Consider the following 27322-nt stretch of genomic DNA (forward strand, 5'->3'; position numbering starts at 1 on the left):
GTGTTTGTTTATTTTTGGTAGAAATTTTGAACTTGATGATGTTTTTAAGGAATTCATGTTTATGATAGTAATATGTTATATAAGACAGCTTTATAAAATAACTTGCTTTATTTTACTTATTATTGTTCATCTGTACAGTTTATAATATATATAGTACTCAAGGGTACCCAAGTGGCTCAGTCAGTTAAGTGTCTGCCTTCAGCTCAGGTCATGATCCCAGTGTCCTGGGATCGAGCCAGCATTGGGCTCCCTGCTCAGTGGGGAGCTTGCTTCTCCCTCTGCCCCTCCCCCTGCTCATGCTTTCTCTCACTCATTCTCTCTCAAGTAATTAAATCTTTAAATATATATATATATATATTTAAATCCTTAAATATATATATTTACACATATATACTTAGAGTACTCAAAATATATAGCTATGTTTTAAATTCTTATTCTAAAGTTTATGCTTTAGGTGAATGTATCTAAAGTTTAAAATGTGATTCCTTTTATTTTTATTTATTTTTTTAGAATATGATTCCTCTTAAACTTTTCACTAATTAAAACATTACTTCTTTTTATTTGAAATTTGTAGTGCTTTGCTAAATAAATATTTTATCGTTATAAAATATTTGAAATGGTTGGAACATTATATTAAAATTACAATTTATAGGGTGCCTGGGTGGCTCAGTGGTTGAGCATCTGCTTTCAGCTCAGCTTGTGATCCTGGGGTCCTGGGATCGAGTTCCCCATCTGGCTCTCCACGGGGAACCTGCTTCTCCCTCTGCCTGTGTCTCTGCCTCTCACTCTGTGTCTCTCATGAATACATAAATAAAATCTTTTTTTAAATAATTAAAATTTATATTCTTTTTGTTCTTGTTTCTACTGAACAACCAGCTGCCTTTTCCATGTGAAATTTCTTGCCACTAAGAAATTAAAAAAAACAAAAACAAAAACTATTCACTTCCTTTTAACTGATCCCTCTCTACCCGGGAGCCACAGGGTTTTCAAACTAACGAATTTATATTCTTATTAATAATTCCAAATATGACTGAGTACCATGTGTACTTTTCAGATACAGAAGAAATATTTTCAAGTTCAATAGGCCCCATTTAAGCCTGACTAACAAGTTACAGACATTAAGAGGAAAAGGGGTCCTAATCCTAGAGAATTTGTTTTATTGTATTTGTGCATAAAGTGAAGGGATGGCTCTAAGTTATCTGAATAACTGCTTCGATTCATTATTATTTTAAATTAGACATACACTGACATCAGTAAGTACCATTCCATTTTATGTTGTGCAGAATGTTGGTGATACTGGAAAGGAGAAAATGGCACCATTTTATAAGCCCCATTTGTTGCCGGTTTTTAATCATAAAGATCATAAACCATTTAATTGAACTTTGAATTAGAGAAGCAATTCTATGCCCAGCATTTATAATGTTTTAATACTCGGAAGAAGCAATTTTTATTCTATTCTCATTTCCATTAATCAAATGCTCAAAGGTTGGTGTTTCTGCCATTTGCAACCAAGAGGTAGGTAATCTCTTTGAAATGGATAGTAATCCTATACTTGCAGCCACTACCATAGTCTTTCGCCACCAACACATTTCACAGAAAAATCACCTAGCGTGACAGTCATCTCTCTAGAGAGGAGAGGGACAAAAAAAAAATATATATATATTGTATTTTTTATAAAGTGTTATGAAACCATTAGCAAATCCATATATATATGAAATCTTCCTTTCATATATATATATATATGCACTAATATGCATTAATACGTATTAATGCACCCAGAGGCTTCACTACCATCAGATTTTGTAATCGGTACTCATTTTCATGATTCTAAAGGAGACTGCCTATTCCATTAGTGGACCAATTTTCACTTATATTTCTGAAAGTAAACAGAACTATGTGGCAAAACTCATTGCCATCACCCATTTTTAGCGGACCTGCTTTCTCTGAGCACTACCTACAGTTATTAGTGCCAACAGCGACATCTACTGGTGAGTTTAGTACAAGGATTCTTAAAACCCAAATCCTATAGAAACCAACACTTAGATTTAAATGTGTTAAAATATTTTTTCTTACAGTGAAGAAAAACAATGTTTTTATGACATCATCTCTTGTGCAAAGGAATGCTGACATGAACAGTACAGAACAAGGTATGTAGTTTTTTACAAGAACCTCTGAAATTTTACATTTTACCACTTATATTTTACTTTGTTGTGTGTGTGTTGGGGTATGTAGGTCCAAGTGACAAAACATGAAAAAACATATTTGGTAAGCCAAGTCCCATGGCCAAAATGAATAGTTATTGGGTAAAAGATAGGTCAGAAGTAAGCACTAAGTGATTCACTGGCTATTTAGACATTGAGCAGTTAACATTAATCCCTCATCTAATGATGACTTTAGAAAGTAAATATTAAATTAGCCAAAAATATGGAAGAAGAATGGGGGTGCCTGACTGGCTCAGTCTGTTAAGCATCTACCTTTGGCTTAGGTCATGATCCCAGGGTCCTGGGATGGAGCCCCATGTCGGCTTCCTGCTCAGCAGGCAGTCTGCTTCTCTCTCTCCCTCTGCCTCTCCCCTTGGCATGTGCTCTCTCTCTCAAATAAATAAATAAATAAATAAATAAATAAATAAATAATCTATAAAAAACACGGAGGAAAAAGTATTTCACTAAAGACATTGACCCTTTAATTCTGTTCCTTTAAGGTCCTGTGAAACATTCTGAACATGTTCTAAGACCTGCTATTTTGCAGCCACCTCAAGCTCAAAGGTGTGAAAAAGTGAGAAAAACATTTGGACACAATTCCCTGGAAGCCTGCAAGACCAAAGAAAAAACAAAGAATAAGGTAAGAAAAACCTCCTGGAGTGGGACCAATATCAATTCTCCATCTTTCATTTGGTAGATTGTTATGGGCTGCCTGACTTTTGTTCTGTTGCTGAAGCGGCTGCCAGGCTGGAGAAACACTCCAACTATAGATGGCAAACAGTCCTTGGTAACCTTATTAAACATGTTTAATTAAACAACTGTTTTGTTTATTTGTTTAATTAAACAAATTGCAGAGTTGTTCCTGGGAAGTAGTTTTGTGGTGTCTTCTAAGCTGTAAAGAGGAGTCCCTTGTGGTGGAAACCTCTGGGGTCTTGTTCCAGTGTACTGACCTCACAAGAGAATAGGAGGAGCAGAGAGGTGGCCAGGAGAAGGAGCCAGAAGTCAAAAAAGGAACAGGGGTTTTCTGCATCCCCAATTGGTCGACATCCTTGTGTGCTTTGCCAATTCAGGTCACACCAGGGATCTATCTAGACCCATCTTCGTGGATAATGGGAGCAGGGACCTACCTGCATAGGGGAGGGATTTGGGAGGGCTAGGGAAACTTCTGAAGACAAAGAATTCTCCCTTCCAATTGTTGTAGATAGCTGAATCTCTCATTGTGGGCCTATCTAGCCACACAGATATGTGTTTGAGGATATTCTGTTGCTGTGTCTTCCAAAAGACAGTACTTGAGAGGAATGGCACCCAAGATTTTCAGAATAATTCCACCCTTCATTTGTTTCCAGCTGAACTGTTGAGGGTTGGTCACCTGTTTTGTTTTTCCATACTGAAAATAGAGACAGTGACAAATGGAAATGAAAAATACCAGTCATTTCATTCATGCAATGAAAAAAAATCCATACTAATCCAACCTCTGCCCCTATCCAACTATGTTTATGTTCTTGGACAAAACACCCAATCTTCTCTTTTTATCAGTGAAGTGAGAGAGTTGAACTTGGTCAGTATTTGGCAACATTTTTATAATTCCAAACATTTTCCTTTGTAAGAACTGATCTCATGCGACCCATTGTGAATTATAAAAATCATTTCATCATTTTTGCATGGCATATGGTGTGATTTTTAAGTAAAACATGTTTTAAATTTCATATCAGTAGATTATTAAAAGTTTTCATTTAAATATAACCTAAGAATCGTAATCATATCACACAAATTCTTTTATCCATTTAAGTAGTGCGACATGTTGTTTCATTTGTGTTAAGGTATGTAACAGAAAGTGTGATATGTCGACTAATTTTTAAAATATTATATTGCACATAATTTTGGAACAGAATGTACTATAAATTATAGATTAAAATTTTTATTATGGGGACGCCTGGGTGGCTCAGTGGTTGAGCATCTGCCTTCAGCTCAGGGTGTGATCCTGGGACCCTGGGATCAAGTCCTGCATCGGGCTCCTCATAGGGAGCCCGCTTCTCCCTCTGCCTATGTCTCTGCCTCTCTCTCTTTGTATCTCTCATGAATAAATAAATAAAATCTTAAAAAAATAATAAAATTTTTGTTATGTTATGATATAAAAAGTAAATCAATATTTCTTCTTTTGAATGGCTTATTGAAATCTTGCATTATGTATTTGAAAAATAAAATTTGTTAATATTTTTCTTGCATTTTCTCTCTAAATGATAATAAGAGAAATATTCAGGTAATTATAAGCATTTCTTCTTTAGCCAATGTATTAAACATATGAATAGCACTTTTTCCTAATTAGTGAACAGCTTAACTGGATATGCCTGTTATTGAATTTTCTCTAATAATGAACTTTGAAGATTTAAGGGCATGCTATATAAGATGCAATGTAAGAATTCTGACAAAATAATGTAATTTCTAGATCTAGTGAAAATTATCTCTAGGTGAATTTCATTGAGCTATTATTTTCATGTTCCTTAATGACTTGTATATAAATCAGAGCAATTTTTATTCATTCTGTCAATAATCAATGGTCACTTATTATGTACAATTTAAACAATATATGCCTAATAAAAAGTACTTTAGTACATATGAGTAAAAACTACCATTTTGGCTGAGAGAGAAATCATCCGAGTAACTGAGTCATGGGCATACACTTTGATCGTTGCTAACCAACAACATATATTCTCTTCGTATATATTTCTCAGGTCTCAAATTCTATTAAAAAGGGAAAAATGTTCAAAATTATTTTTATTGATTGGTATAAAATTAAAGTGGAAACAGACCCCGTCTACCTTGAAAGATATGAATTCTTTACAACATTTTTGCAAATCCCTACTAGGGGAAAGGAGGTGTTCATAAAACATTGGAGACCCTAGATCAGATCATTTATAGGGCTCCCTCAAGTTCTAAATTTGCTCATGCCTTCATTTATACATTAGTCAGGTAATGTACATATATATACATCAGACAGAGTCACCAGTTGATTAAGTTACCAGTGGAAAACTTTTAGATGATGAATGGGATTTCCTCTGACGTTTGATGGTCATGCTGGTGAAGCTCTTAGGGTGTTTTCAGAATTAAATAGCCCTGAAGGATGTATTTGCTAAGCTAGAAATGAGAATTCCATATAAGCTAAAAAGGTAAAAATAACAAAAGGAGGAGGTGGGATTTCTGAATATAATGGCAAAGTGTATAGTCTCTGATATCAGACAGACTCTGGCTCTAAGGTCAGCCCTATTCCTGGTTGCCCAAGCCTGACCAAGTTCTTTAACTTTGGGTCAGTTTACTCATCTGTAAACTATAAAATGTGAATAATAGACGTATAACCTGTCTAGAGATGTTGTGAGGAGTAAATGAGATAATGTACATAAAATGCATAGGGAAGTACTTAAACATAGTAAGTTTTCAATACATTTAGCTCTATTGTTTCCTTGTGTGATGTTCCTCTAGTAAGGGAATTCAAAGGAACTCTCTGATGGATTTCCTTTCTTTCAGATCTCTGAGGGGAACTCCTGTTTGCTAAGTGAAAATTTACCAAGTGCCAGAATTTCAGTCCAGCTGACTACTAACCAGAATTGTTTAGGTGCTACATCAGTAGGGTAAGCTGATGATGGGGACTCAGAAAGGATACCCTTTTATTCTTGTTTTCTTTTATCATTATAATCATTTATGGAAAATAGCTCTCTGATACTGCACAGATAAATTCTAAGATTTCTGTTTGAGATTTTATAAACGACACAAGTTTAAAATGCTTTTCAAAATGTCTCTAATACTTAAAGATTGTCATATTAATATTGGATTATCTCTATTGTTTTGTTGACTTGGGTGAGAATATCTAAAAAACTTATAGCTAAAATTTTATTTAGTTAGGAATTAATTATCTGGCTGCTAGATTAGCCTCCCCTTTCTCCCCTTTCTCCCCTTTCTCTCCCCTCGCATTCCTTCCACCCCCCCCCCTCGCCATTTTAAATCATTTCTGGTGTTATTCATTATTTATGGACATACATTGGCTAGACAACAACAAAAAAAAAGCAGTGTAATTGTGCAAAATGAAAGTTATTATTTACTGATGTCATCACAATGAAGGCATGTTTGATCTGAGGGAAGATTAAAATGAGCCAGAGACATAAACCAGACTCACATGATTAGGGCCATGTAGTTGCATAGCATTTACCTACAGTGCATACTGGGGGTGCAAGGGGGCCCCAGAGCACATCAGCCTACAGATAGAGAGCTGCATGTCTTTGAATTTTTCATCATGCAAAACACTTTTAACATTAAAAAAAAAAAAGTTCCAGGGGGAAAAAACCCAAATTAAACAAAAGCACAGTCAAGTATAACTGATAAGAAAGATTGATGTTGCTTTTGCTCTGGAGACCTCTTGTAGCTAAAAGCATTGGCCACTTGGGGGAGGGGGAGAGTAGAAATGAGAGATTGGAGAGGCTATGCTGGAAAAGCAAGAAGATAAGATCCAGGCAGTCCCTGGTTGATCACACAGCCGGAACAGTGATGGGCATGACATGTGTTTGGACGGTCTCAACTAGTGTTGTCACAGCTGTCAAATATTTTCAATATCATCCCTGGGAGTACCTATCTCCATTTTTCCTTCATTTCTCAATAACTGCAGATGACCAAGAGTTAGCAGATGTTTTTATGCTTTATATATCAATGTGTTAAATCATCTGATTATTTCATGTGCTAAGGTCTAACATGGCTTTATTCATATATTTCAAATAGCAAATGTTTATTTCTTTTCCTTAGATGTCAACCAAATGAAGATAAGTATTCTTTTAAAAGCTGCAGTTCTGACTTCGTGTTTGGAGAAAACATGGTAGAAAGAGTTTTGGTAAGAATTTGGAAAATTTTTCTATTATATAGAAAACCGTCACTTTGCGTTTCTGGAGGCAAATTAATTAAGACAGTGTTAAATTGGAGCATACCTTAACTCCTGAGTTCAAAGCCACATTTTCTTTCTTTAACTAGAAAAATTCTCCTGGGAAGCAAGTTTTAGTTCTTAGAATAATAGGCAGGGACCCACAGAGGAAGGGAATTGTATAATTATAACATTCTTACTGATGAGAAATATTAAATAGTTCTTTGATATGTGTTACACCCAAAGTACCCAAAAGAATCCCAGAATTGTTTGCAATAGATGAGCTTAACTGGTAATGATATTTTAATATCAGGTTTTTGATAGGATCTTTCATAACAAGATGCATTTAAAATCATTTGCCATTATTTTTCTTGTTAACCACAACCTTCCCCGTCAAGCTTTTATGTGAAAAACATTATCATAACTATTTTTATTCTGCAGGCTTTAAGAGGAAAATCATAGTACTTTACTTGCCTAGGGAAATATACTTGCCAAGCGCAAACCCCTAACGAGTATTACTAGCACCCCTATTTTGTATTGAAGGTAGACAGCAAAGTGAGGGCTGTGTAGCAGAGGTGCCTATGGTTTCTTCGGGTCTTTCACATCTTCATACCCTTTCCGGCTTTCACCCAGACCAGAATCTTGGCTGAGATTGGCCAAGGTGGCTAGCTTGCATTAGGACTATTAATCACATCCAGGATCCAGAGGCTACACAGATTTCAAAAACTGCACAGAGGCTCGGAATAGCAAAAGGACCAACTCGTGAGGCCTGTTTTTTCCAAATTTTTTAGGGCTTTCACAAATCAACCCCTTTTAAGACTTTTTTTATGCTACACCCACCTCAGGCTAAACCCAAACTCCAAGAGTAGTATCATAGCTCTTTAGCTTAGGGATACCCTGTCACCCTCAAGATGAAGGCCAGCTCCACAGGTCTCGAGCTGGTGACCCACATCTTTGGATCTGAACCAGAATGGACCAGCTTCCAGAGTGGAGTCCCAGGCAATGCATTCAGGCACATTTCTTCTGTGTCATTCTTTCCTAACTTTGGCACTAGATTAGTCACAGCTTCCGGAAGATGTCACGGACACAAATAAAATACTTTCCCAGCCTCACAGGATCAACCTTAACACTCAATTTAATTTAACAAACATATTTTATGTTCTTATGATACCTAGGGTACTGGCGTTGGTCTGAAGTTTGGCTGCATATTAACAATCATCTGCTGAGCCTCTAAAGGATTTCTTAGGCCCGGGCATCTCCCCAAACAGATTAGATCAGAGTCTCAGTTGGCGAGGTTAGGTATCAGGTGATTTGAATGTACAGCCAGGATTGAAAAACACCTGGGTGAGTGGTTACACAAAGCTAAAGGAGACGCTGTGCTCTAGAGGTGCTTATCGTCTAAGGGAGACAGAGACATACCTGAGCAAATGAACTACAGTTGAAATTCGAAATTTGGTTTGAGGAGGTCCTTGTGTACCTATGGGCACTTTAAATCTGGCTGGCTAAAGGAAACTGAGCTTCCTGTCCCTTTAAATTGATAACGTCCTAGGATAGCAGGAGCTATAGAGATCACTTGTATTTGTCCTCTGGTTAATCCTATAATCCTGTGACCTTGTGACTTGGGGGTCAGAACGCCCTCCTGATTTGTTTGCTGACCATGTGCTGCTCGAATGAGTCATTAAACTTCCTGTGCCCTCGTGTTTATTTCCTTAAAATGGGAATAATCACACCCATCTCTGCCAGTTTTACCAAAATATTTAAAAATATCCAGATGAACTAATGTGGAAGAATTTTGAGTTCACAAAGGAAAAGACAGAAAGCTGTTCCGATTCTCCTGGTTCTGCAGGGGGCTCTCCAGGATCATAAATGGCCTGGTAATGACTCGGTCTTTTTTCCCAGGCCTTGATTACAGCACCTGGGCAGGGCACCAGGGGCACAACCTTAAAAGCAACTCTTGGCAGACACTGTCTTAGAGGAAAAGTTAAGATGAGCTCTGAGAGAGCGAGTGCATTCTCTTGGTGACTTTTATTATTATTTTGGATAGAAAGTGAAGTGCTGGGAATATTGAAATACCTTGAAACAGAGATGATATTTGTATCTCCTGCTGGGCATCAGGTTAGTGTGGTGATGGCATCGAACAGTGCTGCTAGACCATCCTTCTGGGTCTCCAAACCTTCTCCCATTGTCCCTGGAATGAGATCCTGCCTGAAGTAGGCTGTAGTGACTAGATGACACTTCCTGAGGATCAGGACCAAGGTCCTCTGATGATAGGAAGAATCCCCCCCGCCCAGTTCAAATATATAGGGATGTGATTAAGTAATAGATCTTTTTCCCTCACCTAGGATACTCAAAATCTCACCCAACCTCAACTGGAAAATGATTCACACACTGAGGAAAAACCATTCAAATCCACCCTAGAATTCCCCGTTACCTCTCCAAACTCAAGTAAGAATTATTTCCTTTGTAAAAAAGAAAAAAAAGAAAAAGAAAAAAAAACTATTAGCATATTTCCTGTTTTGCCATGTCATTTGTTTAATATCTATGTAATGCAAAAACAATAATGCAGTGCTTGAAAACTTTTTGGTAAAGATTAAAGCATACAAATATGGTTGTGCGATACATAAGCTTTCAAAATTTTTTTACTTGTGGATATGAGGAATCAAAGAGATTTATCTAAACTCAAGTAATTTCGCTTCTTGGGAAACACTCATTGTTATAAAAAGCTAAGGAGGGGCAGCCCCAGTGGCTCAGCGGTTTAGCGCTGCCTTTGGCCCGGGGTGTGATCCTGGAGACCCAGGATCAAGTACTGCGTTGGGCTCCCTGCATGGAACCTGCTTCTCCCTCTGCCTGTGTCTCTGCCTCCCTCTCTCTCTCTATTGTCGCTCATGAATAAATAAAAAAAGGTAAGGAGGCATGTAAAAGGGGACAGTAAAGAGCTTGTGCAGTAGAGAGAATGAGGTCTTTCATGTGTCTTTTCCCCTATCTTTTCTTAGGCACACACTCTATTCAAAGGATATCCCTAATTGAATCAGCTGCTGCTTTCTCTTCTAAGCCATCACCAAAATGCTTGCTGGAGAAAATTGATGTTGTAACAGGGGAAGAAGCAGAGCATAATGTGTTAAAGGTCTGTATATCACATGTTGTTCTTTCTGGCAGCATTTATGTGCATGAAGTCAAGTTTCTACAAGCAGGAATACCTTTAAAAATAAAGGCAGATATATATCATAAAGGGAGATAGAACATGAGAGACTCCTAACTCTGAGAAATGAACTAGGGGTGGTGGAAGGGGAGGTGGGTGAGGGGGTGGGGGTGACAGGGTGACAGACACTGAGGGGGGCACTTGATGGGATGAGCACTGGGTGTTATTCTATATGTTGGCACATTGAACAGCAATAAAAAATAAATTTATAAATAAATAAATAAATAAATAAATAAATAAATAAATAAATAAGGCAGAAGTATATTTTTCGTGAAGTCCGAGCTGCTTCAATAAAAATGTGAAAGGCTTCCAATGACTGAGCTGATATTTTGTCGTATACTTACATTAGTTTGTGTAATTTTCAGGAAAATGGGTTATTGCGTTAACAACCATTCACATTAGTTTCTTAGAAAGAAGACAGCCAGGTACGGTGTCTTAAAACAAATTCAGACCTATGTTTTATACTTATGCTTGCTTTTATAATCAGTGCTATCATCCTATGATGTGGAAGATCTACGTACTGTAGACATTGTAAAAATGATGGTAAGATGAATAGATTTCAGTTCTAGATAATAAAAAAAATTCTGTTTTTCTTTGAAAAGTTCTTTTATATAAGTTTTGGGTTTTATATCAAGCAAGACTTTCACAGTTGTAGTATACAGTAGCATATGTAGGATTTGAGTATTGAGCGGCCTACCTATCGGTCTAGGCATGTGAAATGTAATTGCTATGACATAATCATTTTTCAATGAGGTGTAGATTTCCCTTTTTCTTTCTCCATCTGCTTTTACCCCCAAATCTCTCCATCTCTTTTCTTTTCTCCCATGATTTACTGATACATATACTATGCGTGTGTGCTTCCAGGCATAACTCTCAGGTCAGATTAAACCGAGATTAATTGAAGTAATTGCTATGGGTGAGGCCCTGGCATGCTGTATTTTTAATAAGTCATCTGGGTGATTCTTGTACACAATAAGATTTAATTCTAGTAAGCATTAAATTATAGTACAGTACTCTGTGGTATCACATCCTAGTTCTGATGCTGTATTCTTCAAAAAATGGTTAGGCATACAAATAATTTCACTATTCCTTTACTTTCACATGTTACATGGGTCAAATAACATTGAATTTCTTTTTTTTAAGATTTTATTTATTTATTCATGAAAGACATACACAGAGAGAGGCAGAGACACAGGTAGAGGGAGAAGCAGGCTCCCTGCGGGGAGCCCAATGTGGGACTTGATCCCAGGACCCCAGGATCACTTCCTGAGCAGAAGGCAGACGCTTAACCGCTGAGCCACTCAGGCAGCCCAATAACATGGAATTTCATTTAAAAGTTGCTACATATAAATATATTGTTAAGTGAAAGGGCACGATGCAGAAAGTATTACGGTATTCACCATTTATAGAAAAATAGAGGGCATAAGTGTTGGCATGTATATACATACAAATATTTCTAGAAGACATTCGTTGCTAATAAACTATTAGTAACAGTGATCACCTGTTCCAGGGGTGGAAATTGACAGATGGTGAAGTAGGGTTGGAAAGGACTTTTCATTTAGTACATCTTTTTGCTTTTTGATATTTGAAGTATTCAAAAAATGTATGTTTTAAAAGTTAAATTTTTAAAGCTGGTTTACAAATCATTAAGAGATGTTATTCTGGTAAAATCAGACATAAAAGTGTTACAACATAGGAAAGAAATCACTTTAAAAGGTTTTTATATATCTGACATTTTAAAAAATTGTCCTTTAGATCAACTGCAAGCTTTTTATATTCAACAAAACAACACAGTCGTGGATTGAAAGGGGCAGAGGAGCTTTGAGGCTGAATGACACAGCAAGCAGTGACTGTGGAACATTCCAGTCAAGACTAAGTAAGGAATCATTTTGTAAAGCAAACCCACTATTTCTCAGAGTAAAATTTCCAGTAGGTACACATCATTTTCTGGAGATGTGTTATAAAATAGTAAACAAATCAGACTGTTGAAAACAATGGTTTTTTTTTTTTTTTTTTGGTTTGTTTGTTTAACAATGTTGTTTTTAATGTACTATAGGAGCTTCCTGTTTAGAGCAGGCTCTGATGTCAGACCACACAGGTTCTGGTTCTCCTCTATCATTGACTAACTAGTGACCTTGGACAAGGTACTTAATCTCTCCCTGCCCTAGTTACATCAGTTTAAAATGGGGATAATAGTACTCTGTGACTTATTGACCAACTGAGAACTCAGTGGAATAATGCATGTTAAGCACCTATGAGATAGCCCGGGACACACCTAAGTAGTAATCTCCATATTGGTTAAAACAATATGATGACATTATTTTTGAAGGAAAAATAGTTTTTCTAGAAGAGAATATTTGTCCTATAGTTTATTCTTGGCATTCTAAACATGGCGTGTGGGTTGAGATGAAGGGTCAGTTTCCAAGGAAATAAAGGTATGTGGTTACTGAATCTGTATGTGGCTGACATCCAGAGCAATGGTAAGAATCTAGAGTCACTCAAACTGAAAGTTTTCGGCACCTGAAGAGACACACTGGGCATCGTTCAGAGGCCCAAACTGAAAGTGAGCACAGGCAGAGATCTGGGTAGGGTGGGTAGGTTTACTGGTCAACATTAGGCAGTCAAAGCTGTGGCAGGGACCACTGGTAGAAGTTGGATCCATGTATATGGATGTTTTTTGAGCTTCAGCTATCAAGCTCGAGAAATCTGTAAGGAATAGAATTCAGACTAAGAGAATAGGAACCATGTCTTCAGTTCTATAACTGGCAAACAGGTTTCTAAATAACCCAACCAAGTAGTATTCCCAAGGCAAGTATTAGTTGTTATCTACTCTTGTTCAATGCCACCCATCCCGCTGCCTGCCAAAATTTGTGACGCATGGTGTTTCTATTGCTGTGTAACCTGACTTTACCTTTTATGTAGTATAACATGATCACCTTTCCACATCAGTAATTATCTTTCTTGCGAATTCTTAATGGATTCATCATATTATCATGAATAGCCATGTCATCATTTATTTAGCTAATTCCATTTTTTGAACCCTTAAAGCAAAGTTTTCTCCACTGTAAGCAATTCTTGGGTAAATATTCTTCAGACCACTAGATCTTCAAAGAAGTTCTAAAATTTTAATCCTAAAGAATTCCAGCTTTTAAGCTAAAAATAGTCCTCTAACATCATAAAGCCCTATTTGAAAACTGATAAATAAGCCAAATTACAACTTTTTTCTTTTTTTTTTTAAGACTTTATTTATTCATAGAGACACAGAGAGAGAGGCAGAGGGAGAAGCAGGCTCCATGCAGGGAGCCTGACGTGGGACTCGATCCAGGGTCCCCAGGGTCACACCCCGGGCCGCAGGCGGCGCTAAACCGCTGCACCACCGGGGCTGCCCCAAATTACAACTTAATAGTAATATTTTCACTAGTGATATTTCACTGTATTTCAGTCTGAAAAACAACTATAAGATTTACTTTGCTTTCAAAAATGGCAAATTCCCCAGGAAGGTCAAAGAATCAACTGTTCTGTAGTCTTATATATTCATCTTCCCATTTTAGTTATGCGCAATCAAGGCAGCCTGAGGCTGATTCTCAATAGCAAACTCTGGACTCAAATGGAGATTCAAAGAGCAAACCACAAAAATTTGAGAATAACAGCGACTGACTTAGAAGACTATAGCATCAAAGTGTTTTTAATTCAGGTAAGTGACAAATCTCAGTAATAGAGAATTATCTTACTGTATTTCTAGATCTCTGCAATTGCTAATTTGTTTAGTTTCATTGTAACCTGCACTACTGGCCAAAAAAAAAAAATCAATCATTCATTTTGGTTGTTTACAGTTTAATGTAACACCTAAATTTTATATGAAATTTACAGATTAACACCAAAATCTATAGTAATCAATTGGTATATGTCCCAAGACATTTGTATTGGTATATATGCTTCAAACCTCCACATTTTTCTTTACCACTGAAATTATGTCAACAATCCTACTCAGTGACCAAAGAGACTGTTGTCAAGATTGGCTCCTAGGAGTCCAGTGGAATACACAGTCCAGTGCTTACACTGAATGCTGAAATTGAGAAGGCTTTGAGATCCCTGGAAAGAAACCAGTGAGAAATGGAAAAACACAGGGCTACTAAGTTAAAACAATCAGTCCAGCAGCAAATTCCAATTCTGGACATGAGTCAGTCTCCAAGGTAACAGGATGGGAGCAGAGCTTTAGCTGTTCCTGGCAGCAGGAATGCTTGACCTCAAATACAAGATCCAGGCACAAAAGAGAGAGAGCTGGCAGGGATCAGACCAGAAGAAAGGCTAGGTTTCCCACATGGGCTGAGACCCAGAAGATTGGAGAAGACTGAGTACTCACATGACTCGAGCAGGAGGTAACAATACAAGTAAATTAGCTTCCGTATAATGAGTAAAAAAGGTGGCAAGTACCCAGTGATGAAAAACCACAGGTTTTATTAACTACCAGTAAGTGCACTGTTAGGTGTAAGTAATGTTGAGTATTGAGATGTTAGAGTAAGATAATGCCCAAACATTATTTACCATTTAGGGAGACAATATTTGATACCCTGCCAGGCTGGATCTCCTAGCTTAGAGTGAGTAAAGCAGCCAGCCTGCCTGCCACCGATACTGAGATTGAGACCATTAGCTAGATGGGATTCTGCTGTTCAATATCTGACCCATGCTGGCTCCATAAATTGTATGATATTTGCTAGAATAAACAAACTAAATGCAAATAACTTCCATTCCCAGAGATGGTCACTATTAATGTTGTCTTATATTTTAGCATATATGTGTGGGCATAAATATGTATATACAGTACAAACTGTATGATCTTCAGACAGGTTATTTAGATTCCTTAACTTGATTTTACTCCTCTGCCAAATATAATAATAATATACTTGTGGTTGAATAAATTAGATAGCTAATATTTGATTATGAAGTACACATATATAACCTTTTCTTTTTTTTTTTTTTTTTTTAAATTTTTATTTATTTATGATAGTCACACAGAGAGAGAGAGAGAGAGAGAGAGAGGCAGAGACACAGGCAGAGGGAGAAGCAGGCTCCATGCACCGGGAGCCCGACGTGGGATTCGATCCCGGGCCTCCAGGATCGCGCCCTGGGCCAAAGGCAGGCGCCAAACCGCTGCGCCACCCAGGGATCCCTATAACCTTTTCACTTATCGATGAAAATGAGTGTTTTTGTGGCATTAAATAGCTCATTCTTCAAAAGTTCTTTTAACGGGTGAAAAGAATTCTGTTATGCACCATAATTTATTCCATTAATTCTACTCTGTTAAATAGGTAATTTATGTCTTTCATTATTATAAATTCTGCAAGAAAGACATGAGGAATTCTCTGTGTACATACACGTTAATTTTCTCGAGATAAGGTTTTGACTTGTCTTGACAAGTTTCTCTTCAGAAAGACTGAATCGATTTTCATTCCCACCAGCATTTTCTTATGGTACTTCCTGGGAATTATAATATTTTTAAGCAGTGATAATTTGTTATTCAAAAAAAGTATGACATTGTGATTTTATTTTTAATTTCTTGTTTGAATTTCTTGAATGAAAATATCTGAATGAGTTTGCCAAATGGCAATATATTGACTGGTGGAAGGTATATTTAAATTTTAATGTTAGAAAGTCAAGGTGGCAGAGTAGTATTTATATTTCAATTACAAATACCCTTTCAATATTTATCAACTTAATAAGGAAAAATTACACCTTTGCACATAATGTAAAAATTAAATCATTCGGGAGTGAACAATTATTTTCTAAACATCTACTATATAATACTTAGCACAATATGAGGAACGAAAATATTTTATTTAACTTATAGTTATTTTCCTCCACAGTAATTAAGGGAACTTAAGAACATGCAAATGAAAAAATAGAAATTAAGACTCTTCTCCCCAAAAGTTGGCATGTAGTTTTTTTCAACCCTCAGTTCTAGACTTTGAAAAGTAAGACAGCTTTCTGGAGGGGTAGCAAAAAGATAATTTACCTAGATTCTCTTTGAAATTGTGAAAGGATGCAAAAATGTAAACTACTGCCATGTTACCTTGAAAGAGCACTGACTTTGATGACAAAGATCTGGGATTTGAGCCCAACCAATTTGCTGACTAGATAATTAAATCCAAGCAAGTCACTGTAACTTTCTGAGCCTTAATCTCATCTGTAGAGACATGAGGGGAATTAGTATGTATTGACTACTTGTGCTGTGCACATTTGCTTATATAAATGAAATAAATAGTTAACTCATAGTTTTATAGTAAGGATTGAATAAAAAGTAATGTAGTAACCATAACGATTATACCAATGATATTGTTACCATCATTTTTTATATTAACAGCATCCATAAAACAGCATAGAAAAGTACTGAAAGCAATGACTTCTGATGTATTGATGATACATATCATAAGTGTGACTCTGTGGTGTAATGGAAAGTACCCTGGGCTTCTACAATGCAATATTATAGATTGCTGTAATAAACTCTGCTTTTCCACTGAGCTGTGAAGCTTGCAGGGGAGATCTAAACACGGTTATGTAAAGGAAATGGAGGGGTTTTTTCATCCACCCTAAAATTTCCTACAGTGTAAAATAGTGGAGGAAGGATAGTCTTAAATTCAAATAGAAATTTTAAATCACAGAAATTTCTTTCTCAGTTTAAATGCACAAATTGGGACCTGTTATAAAATTATTCACTTTCAGAATCAATTTGGTTCAAGATGAATGGCTTTTTACTCTTTATTTTTTAGGGTTATTTAGATTCTAGATTTATGCCATGTAATTCCTTCCTCATTAATAGTGAAAGATTAAAAATCTCTAAAATGTGGCTATTAAGTTATTTATACTCTTTAAGATTTTATTTATTCATTTTTAGGGGGGAGGGGCAGAGGGAGAAGGGGAGAGAGAATCTCAAGTAGACTCACACTGGGTGGGGAACATGAGGCTGGATCCCACAACCCTGAGATCATGACCTGAGCTGAGATCAAGAGTCAGCAGCTTAACTGACTGAGGCACCCAGGGGCTCTTATTTTTATTCTCAACAACTTAATTTTCCTCATGCAGGCCAGTGCCAAAGACACAGGATGTCTGTATGCAGCAATACATCATCGGCTTGTTGCACTTCGAAGTTTTGATAAACAGAAAGATCTAAATCAAGCTGAAAGCCAGTCAGAAACAATCCTCCAACAACTAAACTGCGAAAGCTGTGACGAAGATGAGGATGATTTCATCCAAGTCACTAAAAATAGATCAGGTAAATAGCTTTTCTTAGGTTAAAGGTTTAAGAAAGAAATCTTCTGCACAATCCTAATATATGAAATAGATTTTTGTAAAGTGGAACTGATCTATTTAAAGTGGATGGGAATTAGAGTCCTCACTCTTTGGATCAGAGGAGTGGGTTTGGAAATCACGGTCTCTATATGTGGCCTTCATTAGGATTTTGCTAAAAGTCATCCTCAGGGTGATGCCCGCATGTCATTTGCACATAAATTTAATAAAAATACCATAAAGTCTTATACTGGTACACTGAAATTAACCATTTATTCATATTTCTCTTCACTTGCTCTCATTTTCCTATTATTGGCTATAATAGAAAAATCATAAATATGTTATAAAGTTAATAAACACATTACAGTGTAGCCCACCAGACAAATCTGGCTTGAAATGCTGAAACTCCCGCTTATCTCCTTTTTTGAATTTGCTTTATTCTCAAGGACTTTTTTTTGCCTAGGGCAAAAGGTATTATTTTTTTTTATTGTGTCAGGATTCATGAATTGAGCAAGGTTAAAGTGGAACCAGTAGTTAGCAGATTTTTAGGCTTCAATGCTTGTCCTGGTGAGTAGATTTAAAACAAAAATTTATCATTATTTTTGGAAAGAAACGTTGTCAAGAAAATATTAAGCCCAGTTTTGTTATATAAATGGTGCCAAGTATTTTCAGTAATAGTTTCATTTAGGCCTGAATTCTGCTCTACAGAGAACTGAGTAACATACTTACAATGACAGTGTGTGAGCAAGCATTTTTTCCAACTTTTAATCATTTTTTATCTTAAAGGTAACTTAATCATAATTTAAGAATCTATCAAAGTACACGTGCAAAACTTGATGAAAGATCTTCCTTTGTCCAATATTAAAAATGTAATCAAGAAGAAGAGTGCACAAAATGTGCAGATTAGGATTATAAACTGCTTGACTCAGTGAGCCAGAGAACTAAGTGAATATGATTTTTCTTGTCGCTACTAAACAAATGGTTTCTTACTCTTTAAAATGTGTGAGATGTATAAGTGATATTTTATATTGTCAACAATAAAATAGGATCTAATAGAAAATGAATTGGTATCCATTAGAAATATTAACATGAAATAAGGATTCAATGGCAAAATTCTCTCATCAACAAAATCACACTTATGAAATCTATACTTTATTCCATTTTAGGAAAGAGTAATGTCTTCATACAAAATGAGAAACAATGGAAATAATGCAAAGTAAACGACAATCGTATGAACCCACCCTTCCTCTGTCATTTTTCCCTTTTCACACAGGAGGCGTTGCATACAAATGCTAAGCTGTTACGAAAGCAATAAAAAGTCTAATCTTTTTAAACTGTGCTGCCCACAAGTTAAGGGTTTCATTATCTGAAAATGTCATGTTTAAAATTAGCAACATTTCCAAACGTTATGTGTAAAATGTAAATTCTATATATTGCATTTCCTCACAGTAAGCATATTCATGTTCATTTGTGTTCAATATTAAATCTAATCTGGATATAACATTTTATAATATTTGAAATTTATATCACAGATCCTTCTAGGTGGACCCACAGACAGTCGGTTGCCTGTTCATGAGCGCTATCTACTATAAACGTGACAACATCTACAAAAAGATTGGTCATCTTACTGAAAATACTAAACCATCTTAACTAAATAAGAAGATCCGATTCATTCCTTGAAGAGTTTTTATAGTAAAGTTCATGAAATATAATTTGTTGCAATTAAGATTTTTCTCTATATAGTCTAATAATTGCAAGATTTTACATTTTGATTATTGTGGAGAAAATGACGGAATTTAAGAAATACATGGACTTTGGAAGTTCAAAATTTATCATTTTTGAAGAAGCTAATTTAGAATAGGATTTAAAAACTAATTTGGACTATTCATCACATTGGTGGATATAATAGTTAAAATAAATTGCTGGATTTGATAAATACCTAACTAAAATATTTTTTCAGTCATACATAGTCTGGTCATAAAACAAATATTTTACAAGATTTCCAGTCATTTCTTCCAAAACACTGTAACTGCATGCTAACATTTCATGAAGTCATGTTTCTCTTCTGGGAAATGTGTATTTTCATTTAACCTTTGGATTTACTAATACTATAATACTATTGTATATTCATGGTGTGAATTCCTTTAAAGATAGTATTGTTCTTGGACCTGTATCCATTTTACCTTGTATATGCTTGACTCCAGTTCAGCATCCAGTAGTTGTTGAAAGGATGAGCAAAATACATTATCTATGTAACAAAACAGTAAGTATACAGAAAGTAAAATATGTTAACTTGTTCTTTGTTTTATGTAATTAAATTGTCATTAATAGTCTAATGGTTGTAGCTGTATAGTGACCTTTTAAAAATATATATATATTCATATATACCCAAATTAATTTTTTTAAATGCCTTTGTTGTGGTAGACCATAATGATTTCAACAACTGTGCAACAAGGTTTGGATGCTCCTCTTTTGAGATTTGTCTCAGAGATACTTCACAAATACTTATAAAAATTAGTGCTTATAGCCATATTTCATTTTTCAATCCAGTTTGATCACCTCATGACTTCAAATGACTTTTGATCATGACTTCTAAATATTCCCTTGTTAGAGGCATTTTAGTCTTCTCAGGTGCCTTAACAAAATACCACACTGTGCAGCTTCAATAATATAAATTTATTTCTCACAGTTCAAGAAATTGATGATCAAAGGGTCAACAAAATAGGTTTCATTCTGAGGCCTGTGCTCTTGGTTGTTGGCTCATGTTCTCACAGGACCTCTTGGTGGGAGCACAGGCAAAGAGAGAGAGCAAGCTCTCTAGTGTGTCTTCCTATAAGAGCACTAATCCCATTAGACTAGGGCCCCACCCCCATAAATTTATCTAACCCTAATTAACTCCCAAAGCCCCATCTCCAAATTCAATCACATTGGGGATTAGGGCTTCAACGTATACATTTGGGAGAGAATACAAACATTGTCCATAACTAGGAAATAAGATTTACAATCCCAAAATGATTTCTGAAAAATTTTTCAACAATGACAACATATTTGGAATAACGAGTATAACTTCACTAAATGCTACTTTGAAGAACAATATTCATTTGGATATATACATGTGAATACACATTTTTTAAAAGTTACATTATTTTGTTACAGTACCTTTTATAGTAATAAAAGCAATTATATAGATTCTTACATATAGATATGGATACAGTCAAACCTGAGCTAATGCCTGATAGTTTTGCATATGAAAGTTGAATTAACTCTTTTAGACTGTAATTTGGTTAGTATATAAATCATTCAGGGTTTTGCTCTTTCCTCATAACTGAGTAAGTATTAACTTAGTAAAAGTTAACTATTAACTTTTAGGCCATTCATTTTAGAGAATATAAAAGAAACATAGCATCCTTCTAAATTAAGCAATGATTCAGGAAATGGAAAAGAAAAGTTAATGTGAGAGAGGAATAGAATAATTAAAAAAATTAAAAAAAAACAGCTCTAGCGTAAAAGGAAGAATAAAAACAATGGGAAAACAAAAGTTTAAAGTTGGTTGGGGTATCTTAACCCCCAAAAAAGTGCCTTTGATGTAGAACACAGTGGAAAATTTCTTTAGAAGCTAAAATAAACAGGAAGACATCTGGAGAAGAAATTAAAGAATTGGTTCTCTTTTCCTGTAGGATCTTAGCCGATACAGGAACATTGTGATTTCACTAAATCATTAAAGTGAAGCAGAGAACAGAGATCTTCTTTATCTTCTTGATATGTTCATTCTTGCCCTGACTTGAGGGTGAAGATAAAGCAGTATTTTCTCAATGCCTCAAATATTTTAGTATCATTTGAATTCATTCTTTCTTTCTGTGATCTTTCTTGTACTTCTCTGCATATACCAAACAAAAAAATTAGACTACTTCAATTACTTATCTATACGTTAATGCCAGTATAAAAAATAAAAAATAGTATTAGAATATCAGGAAGGCAGAGAGAAAAAGAGTGAAAATTTCTGGATTATGACACAATTACCAACAGCAGAAACATTTTATTTAGCTTATGACTTTCAAATAATTTTCCGTCCACACTATTATGCCTTCTCATGATCATTATGCAAATATTTAGTAATATTTTGGAGGGGGTAATAAAAGTAGAAACATCTTATACTTTCTTTTTTGCCCTCTATCTTCATTTAGCCTTCTTCTTTTTTGTTTTTTTCTACAGACTTTGACCTCTCTTTAAGGTGAAGAGATCATCATACAATGAAATAATTTTCATAAGTTTTTAGATAGACGATTTCAAAGCATAATTCTTAGATTTTGATAGAAGCTGCTTTTGTTAAAATTTAAATACTTCCCAAAGGTACTAGATATACATTTAATATATCCAATTATACATCTCTTATATTCAAGTAACCTTAATATTCTTCTCTTTCAACAAGGCTTTAGACTCTACCAAGTTATTCAGCTTAATTATGGACCATCAAAACATTCTCTATTAAAATATTATTTTACATCCATTACTGCCAAAGCCAGGAATCCTTTGACTCCAAGGATTAATATACAAGTCCTAGAGTATGTGGATGTCATTTTAAAAGGGGAGGGAGTTTATCTTTCATAGAGTCAGAATGTATGTCGGTTGGAGGGGGCTCTAGGGATTGGGAAGGATACATCTTAACCTTTGTAAGCCATCAAATTGTGATTATCACAATGATATATAATTTACTCCATAAAATGTTGAAAACAAATAAACTTCTTGAGATGTGGTTATGAGGTGGTTGGGTAAGCTCACCTACTAGAAAAGTACACCAGCCCTGCCATAGATGGGGTTTGAATTTGAAACTCAGTAACATAAGCGATTATTTTAGTAGTTTTGAGAGTATTGAAACTCATATTAAATCCACGAATGCAAGCACTTTGGTTTGTTTTGCAATAGGCAGGTCACACCTACAGTACTGCATGATTTTTGACATCAGACTTAAGAGTGGACAAACTGGAAACATGAACACATTTAAAGTTTCTAAGACAATATTTGGAAAACCATGGCATTGGAGAAGTTATTGAAATAACTGGCAAATGTATAGCCTAATAAAGATTTGATGTAATAGTTTTCAAACAATTAGAAGTTTGCCAAAACTTCTTAATTTCTGCCAAGCTAGTGGATGTAAAAGACTCAGTGAAATTACCTTCATTTGCATTTTTCTACTTCTAATAAGGTTGAGTATCTTTCAGGCATTTATTCTCTGCTTGTTTCTTCTAAGAAATTCCTGTTTGTAATCTTTGCAAAGCTAAGCATATCATTTTCCCCTCTTAGTGGCTTCTTAGAATATGCAGGATAAAGGCCAAGTTCCTAAGCATAGATAGAACACTTTCCACGTCTTTCCCCCATCTGCCTCCCTAGCCTCACTTCCCACTGTGGCCTGCCTCCTCTAAATTCTCTAGCAATTCAGAACTGCTGTTTCATTGCTCCATACTTCTGTTCGCGCTGTTTCCTCTGTGGAAATCCTTACTAAACAAGGTGTTGGAATAGTGGGAAGAGGAAGGACCTTGAGGATGTTCAAGTTATAGATGAGTAATTCACACCCCATAGAAGTTAAGAGAGGATTCCATGTTCAATGCAAGTCGCTAGGAGCACCTGCTGTGAGACATAGCTCCTGGACAGAAGGGATCAGAGACCTACTAAAAGCAGACACCAGCCTCCACTCTGTATTTCCTATTCTAATATACTACCTGGCACACAGTAGGGACCCCATAAATATTCGGTGAACCGATGGATGAATGTTGGTGGTGGCGGCTAGCTGAAAAGCAAGAGTCCTGATTCTGAATCAATTGGGGCTTGACTGAACCTTGGTATCACTCTAGTTAAACACCTTCATTTTATAGATAAGGAAGCTGAGGCCCAGCAAGATGAAGTGACCTGCCCAAAGTCCACGGGCTCGTTTAATACCGATGATGCTAGGACTAAAAGAAGCAAAGAAGGCGCCCAAACAGGTGGATGTAGGGAGGAGGAGGGAGGAGCAGGAGGATGTAGACAGCCATTTGATGCAACCCTTAACGACGGGAGCGTTTTCTTCCACTTCCATTACCAAGTCAACGCAGGGCCACGTGTAACTCTTCCATCAGGGCCAAGTGTCCTTCCTCGTCTTGCCTCCCAATCCACTCAACAGGCTCAAGCCAGATAAACTGCTCATCACGGTTTCATGGACTCCCTTCTTTCCAGTTAAAAGCCTTCCAAACGCTGACTCCTACCTACAGAAGGAAGCCCAGAAGACTAACACATTCTTCACCTTCCTCTCTTGACCTATCTACTCTTTCAATCTTCTCTCCCCATCTAGAAATGCTCCGCTTGGCCAGATTCCTCACCCCATCACCCTCTAATTTCCTCAAAGGCTAACTCTTTCCCTCTCCGGGCTGACACTTTTGGGGTTGTCCGCAGGGTGCACAACTCGCGTAGTCCCACCAGGCGCCTTGCTTAGACGGGCCGGGCACGCGGCTCCCTGCTGTCTGTCTGGCACTTCTCAGTCACTTCCGAACCAGAAGCTCTGCATTTGCATCCTGCACGAGCCCGCCCGAGCGGCGCAGACGGTCCTCGCTCCGTCTCCTGGACCGCAGCCCGGCGGGGGTCGCATCGGCCATCCGACTGGGCTCGGCGGAACGAAGGACTCAAGAATCCAGTCTCGTGTGCGATGATGAAAGCGTCTGGTTTCACACCGTCCGGGCCCGTGCAATGAGGAAACCCAAGCGGGGAGGTGCGCAGAGGCACCTGCTCTCCCGCCCGGCGCTCGAAACCGCACCCGCGGGGCCCCCCACGCCGCTTCAGACCGGTTCCAGCTGGATTCCTACGGCGGCCCAATCGCTAATTAGAATTCCAGCCCTTCCTCCGGACGCAGCCAATCCCCGCAGCTCCTCGGGCTCCGAGCCGCAGCCGGCTCTGATTGGCTCACAGCGCGGGGGCCGGGCGGGCGGGATTGGTGGCCGCCCAGGGAAGGGGTGGGGCAGGCGGTGGGCCCCACCCCCCGCGCGGCGCCGCGGCCACTGCGCAGGCGTGGGCGGACTCGGAGCCGCGAACACGGCCAGGCCAGCCCAGCCCCCCGAGGCCTCCCGCTCCTCCCCGCCCACCCCTCCCGGGGCTCGGGCTCTCCCGCCGCCCCGTCGCCCGGCCTGCCCCGCCCCCGCCAACGTCCGGGCACGTCCCCCGGGCGGCGCGGGCCACGCACGGCGGTGCACTTAACCTGTCCCCGCCCGGCGCGGAGCTGGAGGCCGGGGCGGCGCGGCGGCGGGCAGTGCTGGTGGCGGGCGGCGGAGGCGGGAGCCCGGGCCTGCAGCCCCGCGGGGCGGAGGATGACTTGCTACCGAGGCTTCCTGCTGGGCAGCTGTCGGCGCGTGGCGGGCGGCCGGGCGGCGGTGCTGAGCGGACCGGGCGCGGGAGGCCCCACGGCGCGGCCGCGGCTCTGCGGGGACGGCGGCGGCCGGCGGCGGCTGGGGCAGGGGCAGCCGCGCGAGCTGGCGGGCTGTGGCAGCCGCCCCGACGGCGGCTTCCGCCCGTCGCGGGTGGTGGTGGTGGCCAAGACCACCCGCTACGAGTTCGAGCAGCAGCGGTACCGCTACGCGGAGCTCTCGGAGGAGGACCTGAAGCAGCTGGTGGGTCCCCGGCGGCCCCCCGTCCCCCCCCAGGCCCGGCCGCGGCTGCGCGGGGCGCCGAGACCTCTCGGGCCAGCCTTCCTCCCCGGGCCCCGGACGCCCGGCCTCCCGGCTCGCCGCGCTCCGCTCGTAGACCCCCCCCCCCCCGCCTCCCGCCTCCCGCCTCGTGTGTGCGCGTGTGCCACGGGGCGGGGGTCACCGGCACTGCAGGGACCCCCTAGTCGGGGAGGAAGGCTCGGGAGCGGGGAGCAGGAGCTCCCGGCGGGCAGGGTTGGGGCATCCATTCGAGCCCTCTCCAGCCCCACCCCCTGCTCTCCCCCTTGGGAATAGCAGCCACAGCCCCGAGGAAGGTGGGCCGCTGGCTGAACGTCTGGACGCTCCGGCAACAGCTCCCCAAGTCTCCGCGGGGGAAGGGGGCCCCGGGGCGCCGCGGCGGGAGGTGGGGGAGAGGGCGAAGGTACCGCGGACACACCCCCTTTTACCCTGCAGGACTGCGAGGCCTGGGATACCCCGGAAAGCCGGCCTGGGCGAGCCTTTTCCGTGATGGAACGTGGTCGTCAGACAAGGTTCTAGCAGTTTGTTTTAAAAGCACACGTGTTTTGGATTCAGGCGACAGCGAGGGAGAAAATTTCACTTTGAATATGTTTCTACGGAGAAAGGGCAAGAGGGAGGGCAGGAAGACTCGGGAATCATGCAATAAATAGCCCGTGTCCACGCATAGCAGTGGCTCCACAGCAGAATGTGTTTAGTGCAGATATTAGTATCTTTGCAAAAGTATGTAAGTCTGTCCAAGAAAAAAAAAAAAACTGTGAATATCCCTCTCTTTGTTCCTTTCTGAAACCTTTTTTTTTTTTTTTTTTTTTTTAAAGATTTATGTATTCATGAGAGACACAGAGAGAGAGAGGCAGAGACATAGGCAGAGGGGGAGGCAGGGGCCCTGCGGGGAGCCTGATGTGAGGCTCCATCCCAGGCCCGGGGGAGCCAAAGGCAGATGCTCAGCCACTGAACCACCCAGGTGCCCCACCCCCTTTGAAACTTCTGATCCCTTGCTCCCTGCGCTTGAACTTTAGGAAAAGGAGCGTTAAGATGTTACCATGAACAATATGGAAATCTCTAATTGTTGATACTCTGCACCATAAAGCTTTGGAATTAGAGGCCTAAAACCAAATCTTGTAGAATTCTGTACCAGAGTAGACAGCCTGTTTTTTAAACTTCTGGTATGGTTTGTAATCTTCAGATTTTTACTGTTTTATGCAGGTATCAAAGTGAAGTTGTAAATCATCATGTCTGCTTAAGGACTCTTTTCAGCATTAAACTTCTTGATACTTTAATGGGTTAATTGAGGAGGGCCCCTGCTTTCATTAGATGGAAGTGCTAGGTGCAGGTTTGTTTTTTTTCTCCTTTCCTTTAGTGTTTGAAGATGTAGCAATTTATAGAAAACAAATGCATCATTTGAAAAGAGTAGATCAGTTTGAGTAGGAAGTTGGAGTAGTGAAATTGGGGGCGAGGCCGGGAATAAGAATGTCAGAAGCAAGCACATTGTTTCTGTGTTGGGGAAGAGGTGTGTTCCTTGGATTGTACTCCCGGTTTTGCAAGATACACTTTATAGAGATTGTCAAATATATGTGTTGTAAATATGTTCTTTATACAGTTTTATGAAAACCTCTCAAAAACAGTTTAAAGTAGTATCCTCTGGCCTGTTTGGGGGTATAGGATTGAGTGTAGGATCTTGGAGTCCTCTGCCCATTTCTGTGTTAACTTCCTACGGGCCTTTTTAACTTTTGTGGGGTCATGTGTGACAATGATAAATGCCTTTCTGTAGTACGGTCATGTTTTTCAAAGTGCTTTTGCCTCGTTCGGTATGTTAAATAGTAAGGTTGGGCAAGATAGCCTCCAAGGCCTTTTTTAGTGCTAGCGTTTTGAAACTCTGGGTAACTTTTCAAGGCCTCAAGAAAATGAGTGTTCTCTAAATTAGATTAATTCTAGGACCTCTGAACTAGATTGCCACTAATGAGAACTTTTAAAATGTAGGCAAATCAATAAGTCTTTAGAAATTGAACTACCTAGTGTACCCACTCTGAGTATCTAAAAAGAGAAATCTCTAATAGGT

At 38.9% G+C, this 27322-nt stretch overlaps 2 protein-coding genes across 5 annotated transcripts in view; both read left to right on the top strand.

Moving 5' to 3' along the window:
- The window catches only part of RANBP3L (RAN binding protein 3 like), a 44190-nt gene extending 24270 nt beyond the window's left edge, over positions 1-19920 (top strand). Inside the window, exons 6-15 of the mRNA XM_072824880.1 lie at positions 2076-2147; positions 2702-2841; positions 5724-5827; positions 6990-7074; positions 9444-9546; positions 10095-10225; positions 12056-12176; positions 13852-13994; positions 17381-17570; positions 19117-19920. Coding sequence (XP_072680981.1) covers positions 2076-2147; positions 2702-2841; positions 5724-5827; positions 6990-7074; positions 9444-9546; positions 10095-10225; positions 12056-12176; positions 13852-13994; positions 17381-17570; positions 19117-19160 — 1133 coding nt within the window. The 3' untranslated portion in view covers positions 19161-19920. The remainder of the gene's footprint in view (positions 1-2075; positions 2148-2701; positions 2842-5723; positions 5828-6989; positions 7075-9443; positions 9547-10094; positions 10226-12055; positions 12177-13851; positions 13995-17380; positions 17571-19116) is intronic.
- Positions 19921-24832: 4912 nt separating this feature from the next.
- The window catches only part of NADK2 (NAD kinase 2, mitochondrial), a 43750-nt gene continuing 41260 nt past the window's right edge, over positions 24833-27322 (top strand). The window contains exons 1-2 of one of the 4 annotated variants that reach the window (XM_072824884.1): positions 25033-25212; positions 25702-25778. Coding sequence is in view for 3 of the 4 variants with exons in the window: in XM_072824883.1 (XP_072680984.1) it covers positions 24913-25212 (300 nt within the window). In the remaining variant the exon portion in view is untranslated. Of the gene's footprint in view, positions 25213-25701; positions 25779-27322 lie in introns of all 4 variants that reach the window. The other 3 variants (XM_072824883.1, XM_072824881.1, XM_072824882.1) reach the window with 3 other exon arrangements.

This window comes from Canis lupus, chromosome 4 (assembly GCF_048164855.1).
Source record: "Canis lupus baileyi chromosome 4, mCanLup2.hap1, whole genome shotgun sequence".
NCBI classification, from domain to species: domain Eukaryota; kingdom Metazoa; phylum Chordata; class Mammalia; order Carnivora; family Canidae; genus Canis; species Canis lupus.